The 6,000-nt window shown below is 47.8% G+C and overlaps 1 protein-coding gene across 3 annotated transcripts in view; it reads left to right on the forward strand.

Moving 5' to 3' along the window:
• The window catches only part of VANGL1 (VANGL planar cell polarity protein 1), a 45,480-nt gene extending 40,991 nt beyond the window's left edge, over nucleotides 1-4,489 (forward strand). For all 3 annotated transcript variants that reach the window (XM_065885415.1, XM_065885425.1, XM_065885433.1), the window contains 2 exons: nucleotides 602-836; nucleotides 4,229-4,489. In XM_065885415.1, coding sequence (XP_065741487.1) covers nucleotides 602-836; nucleotides 4,229-4,489 — 496 coding nt within the window. The remainder of the gene's footprint in view (nucleotides 1-601; nucleotides 837-4,228) is intronic.
• The last annotated feature ends 1,511 nt before the right edge of the window (nucleotides 4,490-6,000 follow it).

Below are 6,000 nucleotides of genomic sequence, written 5' to 3' on the forward strand. Positions count from 1 at the left end.
CTTTAAAATTCCCAACTGATGATGAAGCTGCTGGCCCGCAGCCAGCACTTTGAGTGGCCCGCCCTATATCCCCAGGCTCTTGCTGATTTTCAAGATCTGATCACATTAGCCAAAGTGGACAGAGATGGGCCCCTTCCTTCTTTTCTCCCAGGGGCTGCTGGTATGGGCGGCTGGATCCGGGGATACAGCTCTGGCTCTCTGTAAGGCTGCTTCCGCACCACCAGCCACCTCTCAGTGCAAGCAGAGCCTTTTGTAGCCAGAGTCTGAGGGGCCTTAAAACTCTTTTCATCTAACCCTTCATTGTAAAGATGAAAGGGACTGAACTGAGTTTCCCGAGTAAATTAGTGGCAGAATTGAGAACAGAAGTCATCTCCGACCCCCAGCCTCCTTCCTCCTCACCCTGGAGCCCCCATTCCACGTATTATTTTTGCCTTTGCCTTCCTTTCCCCTTCCCTCCTCTCCCAACCATCTGGAGTGTCAGCTAAGGACTGGAGCCTTGGGTGAGCTGGTGGCAGGCTGGGAGGAGTCATCCCACATTCAATGTGACTCTGTTCTCCAGCCCTGCACCACGGTCCTGACTGCTGTGTTTCATCGCCTGCAGGCTGGTGGTTGCAGTGGAGGAGGCCTTCATCCACATCCAGCGTCTCCAGGCTGAGGAGCAGCAGAAAGCCCCAGGGGAGGTGATGGACCCCAGGGAGGCCGCCCAGGCCATCTTCCCCTCCATGGCCCGGGCTCTGCAGAAGTACCTGCGCACCACCCGGCAGCAGCACTACCACAGCATGGAGAGCATCCTGCAGCACCTGGCCTTCTGCATCACCAACAGCATGACCCCAAAGGTGCGGCTTGTCACCGAGCTTGGAAAGTCCCATCTTAGGGTATTACCAGGAATGATAAAATCAAAGGCTTCTCTAAAGCACCAACTAATAAGAATTAATGATTCTCACTTATTTTATGTTGTTTTGATACCGTCGTTTTAAAAATGTGCCTTTGAAGGCCTCTAGATTCAAGCAGAGGAAAGACTTTCACTTAGAGACAGTCCAGGTAGTAGTTCAGGTTACTCTGCGGATTCTGGGGCCAAGTTGACTCACTCTAACCTGGAACCTCCACCAACTAGTGGGAAACCTTGGGCCAAGAGCCTAATGGCTCTGTGCCTCAGTCTGCTAGTCTGTAAATTGGGGATAATACTAATATCTACCTCATTGGGTTGTCATGAGAACTAAGAGAGTCCATTCTTATGAAGTGCTTAAAACAGCGTCTGTCATAATATAAGGACCAAATAAGTAGCCATTATTATCAGCCATAGAAAACGTGCCATCACTTTGGTGTTTTGGCTCTTAGGGGGTGAGTTTTACTGAATGCTCTCTGGGATTATGACATGAGCACACTTTCGGGGCTGTTACAAGAAACAACCATGCATCTAATAGAGGGCTGTGGCCGAGGAGGCAAAGTAGAAGGAAGGGTTCAGCAAAGGACCTCTCTTCAAACAGAAGTGGGTTCAGATCCTGGCTCCACCACCTAATTGGTTTGTGACTTTGCCTAAGTTACTCTTCACTTGTTTCCTCTTTTATAAAATGGGGATAATAATAGTATCTACCTGATAGGATTGTTGTATGAGAATTATATTAAATATGGCAGCATGACACGTAAATCATGAGGTAGAAAGTAAATGAGCTTGCATATAGTACACATATAACACATGGTAGTGATATGATTAGTATAAGGACCTGTGTTCATACATTGCCTTGTAATATACAACTGCTGGTTGCATTGTCACTAACCAGTAACGATCCTTAGAAAAGCAATATGGAAATATTCATTAAGAAGCCATAATGTTTCCCATATTCTCTGACTCACTAATCCCTCTCCTAGAAAAAATACTCAGCACAGTCAGCTCTACTCATGAATATATATGCACGTGATTTTTGCAAAATAATCTGTATTAACTCCAAACTGGAGTTAAAAATAGAACAGTGGCTTACATAGTACAGCGTCTCACCTGTTAAAACATGGAAGAATCTTGGTTAGAATATTTACACACACACAAAAAAAAGAATATTTACAAACAACAGAATGCAAAAAGCTTTGAACACTGTGGTTACGAGTGAGTACAATATGTCTGCATGTGCAAAGTGATAGCTCGTACCACATAGAATGGAAGTGGTTTCCTTTTTCAAGGTTTTTTTCTTTTTTTTTAAGTTTCCTGGTTGCTTTCTTTTTCATTTAAAAGCATACTTTTCTGAATTAAAACTAATAATCTTTGTATAAAAATCCGAACGTTAAAGAAAAGTATAATGTACAAAGCGAAGTTTTCATTCCCCTAACCCAGACAGTTCTTACTGATATAAAGAGTAGGGGTAATATTCTTTCAGGTGTTTGTGTGTGTGTGTTTTTAAAGCAGAAATGGATAAAAAAAAAAAAAAAAAGAAAAACAGAAATGGGATCTCATACCATATAGGTAAAGTTTGGACACTTGCTTTTTTCACTTAAAGCTGTCTCTTGGCTATATTTCCATGTCAGTACTTCGCAATCTCCGTTACACAGATCTGACTCATTCCCTGTAATAGCTGCGTCTTATTCCACTGAATACCGTGGTTTGTTTAATGGATTGCCTACTGATGCACATTTGGATTAAGATCTTTCGTTAGTCTAAACCAGGGGTTGGTGGTTTTTGTTAATCGAGTTTTATTGGGACACAGCTACACCCTTTTGTTTACAGATTGTCTACAGCTGCTTTCTACTACAGCAGAGTTGAGTAGTTGTGACAGTGTATGCCTTTGCAACACCAAAAATATTTATATTTAAAGAAAAGTTTGCCAATCCCTGGTCTAAACAGTGTTGCAGTGAATATCTCTTTTTTACATATGTGTTTGTACATTTATGCAAGTATTTCTGAAGGATAAATTTCTAGTAGAGGAACAGCTGGATCAAAGGTACAGATCCTGCCAAATTGTCCTTCTAAGGGGTGTTACTGTTTTACACTTTTGCCTTTAGGATATGAGACCGTTTATTTCCCCCTTACCCTTGCCAGCATTGGGTGTTACCATTCTTTTTGATCATTGCCCATCTAAGAGGAGGGAAATAGATTTTTATTATTTGAAGTCATATTTAACTATTAATGTGATAGAACATCTTTTCATATCTTAATTTTCTATTCTTTTATAAATTGTCTTATTAATTTCATTTATCTAACTGTTGAGCTGTTTCTTTTCCTTATGATTCATAAGAGTTGTATTTTTTTTTTTTTTTTTTTGGCCATGCCTCGTGGCTTGCAGGGTCTTAATTCCCCAATCAGGGATTGAACCTGGGCCCCAGCAGTGAAAGCGCTGAGTCCTAACCATTGAGCCGCCAGGAATTGCCCACATAGGAGTTATTTTTATATGAGTAGTGTTGTGGTAGAGGCACAACTCTCCCTTCTGCCTTAGAATATATGCTTATAGATGAGAAATAATGTACCTGGCAGCAGCAGTGAGGTGTGGTTGGAGGATACCACTTAGAAACCATCTGTGACCTGTTTAGGACCAGAGTGTTTTATCCTAATATTTTCTATCTGGATCCCTGGTTCATTCTTTCTTCTTCTTTCTCAAAGCTAAATCGATGTATTTATTGATATAACACACACGCTGTTGAGCCCCCCAGCATATGCCAGGCACATGGAAAATCCGAATTTAAAAAATAGTTCCCGGGCTCCCCTGGTGGCGCAGTGGTTGAGAGTCCGCCTGCCGATGCAGGGGACACGGGTTCGTGCCCCGGTCTGGGAAGATCCCACGTGCCGCGGAGCGGCTGGGCCCGTGAGCCATGGCCGCTGAACCTGCTTTTCCAGAGTGCTTTTCCATGCTTGGCACTTGCCCCGAGGAGCTCTCGGGATGGGAGGAGGCCGACCTATGAACAGGTACAAGCCGTGGCCTGGGCCGTGGGACCCAGGCCCTTAGAGGCGGCTGGTGCCTCAGCCACGGCTTCTGGGCAGACGTGGGTACCAGCCACCCTGCCTTCCTCGCGTCTCTGCTTACCACCGTTGGCACCCTCTGGTTGGAGAGTGAGAAAGTAAGGGAGCCTTCCCTCCCCAGCAGGGACTCCGTGGGGCAGTCCTGATGGAATTGGGTGTGATCTGCGGGGCCATCCTGGTTTGTTGGGAGGACATGTTTTCCCAGGAGTGAGAGCAGGCAGCCCCCAGCAGCACCGCCTGGAGCAGGTGCTCCCTCCCTAATAGCATCTCCGCTTGTCCTTGCAGGCCTTCCTCGAGCGGTACCTCAGCACGGGTCCCACGCTGCAGTACGACCGGGAGCGCTGGCTCGCCATGCAGTGGCGGCTCGTCAGTGATGAGGCCGTGACCAACGGGCTGCGGGATGGACTCGTTTTTGTCCTCAAATGCTTGGACTTCAGCCTCGTAGTCAATGTGAAGAAAATTCCATTCATCATGCTCTCAGAAGAGTTCATAGACCCCAAGTCTCACAAATTTGTCCTTCGCTTACAGTCTGAGACGTCAGTTTAAAAGTTCTATATTTGTGGCTTTATTAAAAAAAAAAAAGAATATATAGAGATATATATATGTATACCAGAGGGGCATCTTTGTTTTTATTATTCTTCATTGCTGACTGAACTGGCAGATGAGAGACCAGGGTCCTTTGACCATCTGCACTTTATTTGGGAGGAAGCAGAAGATGTCCGTCCTGGAAAAAAGTGACTGATGACATCTGGCTTGGGGATGGGACGTCTCTCGAGAAGCCGTTCCCTGGCGTTTCTGTGACAGCTGCAAACCAAAGCGGAGCTGGAGGTTCTTGGGAACCTCGCCTTACGACTCGTCCCTGCCTTTCGTCCAGCACCCAGCCCTGCCCTGGCTTCTGGCCATCCCACTCGTGGGCCTCTGGGGACACGTCTTTGTCCTGTTTCAGGGAACCAGACGGGACATGTCCACACGCGTTTGTATATGTAAACATCCGGCACCACGGGAGCCACGGGCCGTTCACGAGATGCCTGCCTTCGTCTTTGTTCTCTGTTGCCTTGGGTTCTGCAGAGAAAGATCACAACGACAAACGTGCACTATCAGTTTACAGCTCTTAATGATTTGATTTTTTTCCCCAAAGAGAGAATCTACCTGCCCCGGTTTTGACCTGCTTGCCTACCAGCTTGAGCAGGTAGCTCTTTCCTAACCCAGTGATGGCCTACCTGACCCCGCTCCATCCCACCCCCACCCTCCCAAAACACACCACACCCTACCTGGCTGGCAGCCCAGCCTTCAGAGCCGCCCAGGACCTGGCTCTTCACGTGTGCCCTCGGGCTCCATGCACAGCCTCAGGTCCGCCACACGGATTGTTTGTTTACGTAGGGAAGGGCGAAGTACCCCCCAGGTAGGTCCCAGGGAGAGCATGCCAGCTAGGATGTCCCTTTCAGGCTGCGGCAGGAGCCCCTCCCCCCACTGCTCCACACCCACCAGGGGGAGACCCACGCTGTGACTCAGGGACTGGCAAGTTCAGCTCAGAGCCTCCATTTCCCTGGAGGTACGTCCTCACAAAGCTCCATAGCAAGCTGTCTTGCCAAGGGACAGCTGCGGCGTCCAGCCCCTGACTCTGACCACCGTCACTGTGCGCTCATCACCTCCGCCCCTTACTACCCGTGCAGGGGCTCCTTTAGGCCCTGGTGCTAAATCACTCGTAGTTGGCAGTTAAGTGAGGAGAGGGAATGGGCAAGCTGCAGCATCTGGGGAAAGGAAAGTAGGGAGCCGAGCTTGTGATCCAGAATGATGCCAGCCTGGTCTGTTTCTTAGATGGTTTCAGTGGGCTTGCCTGGGCCCGGGCCCAGGGGAGCAGCCGGGCCGGGCGAGCGGAGGCGCCAAGGGGCAGAGCCCCGCAGCGGCCTTCAGTTCCTGCATCTGCCTTCCTGTATCCACAGCAAACCTTTGCAGAGTGTTCACTCGCTTTTCCCCAGTGTTTAGGGTAACCAGTCACCTTGCTATAGCCAAGGATGACACTGTCAAATGCTCTTTGTGTATGTGTTCGCATGTAC

This window comes from Phocoena phocoena, chromosome 1 (genome assembly GCF_963924675.1).
Source record: "Phocoena phocoena chromosome 1, mPhoPho1.1, whole genome shotgun sequence".
Lineage (NCBI taxonomy): Eukaryota > Metazoa > Chordata > Mammalia > Artiodactyla > Phocoenidae > Phocoena > Phocoena phocoena.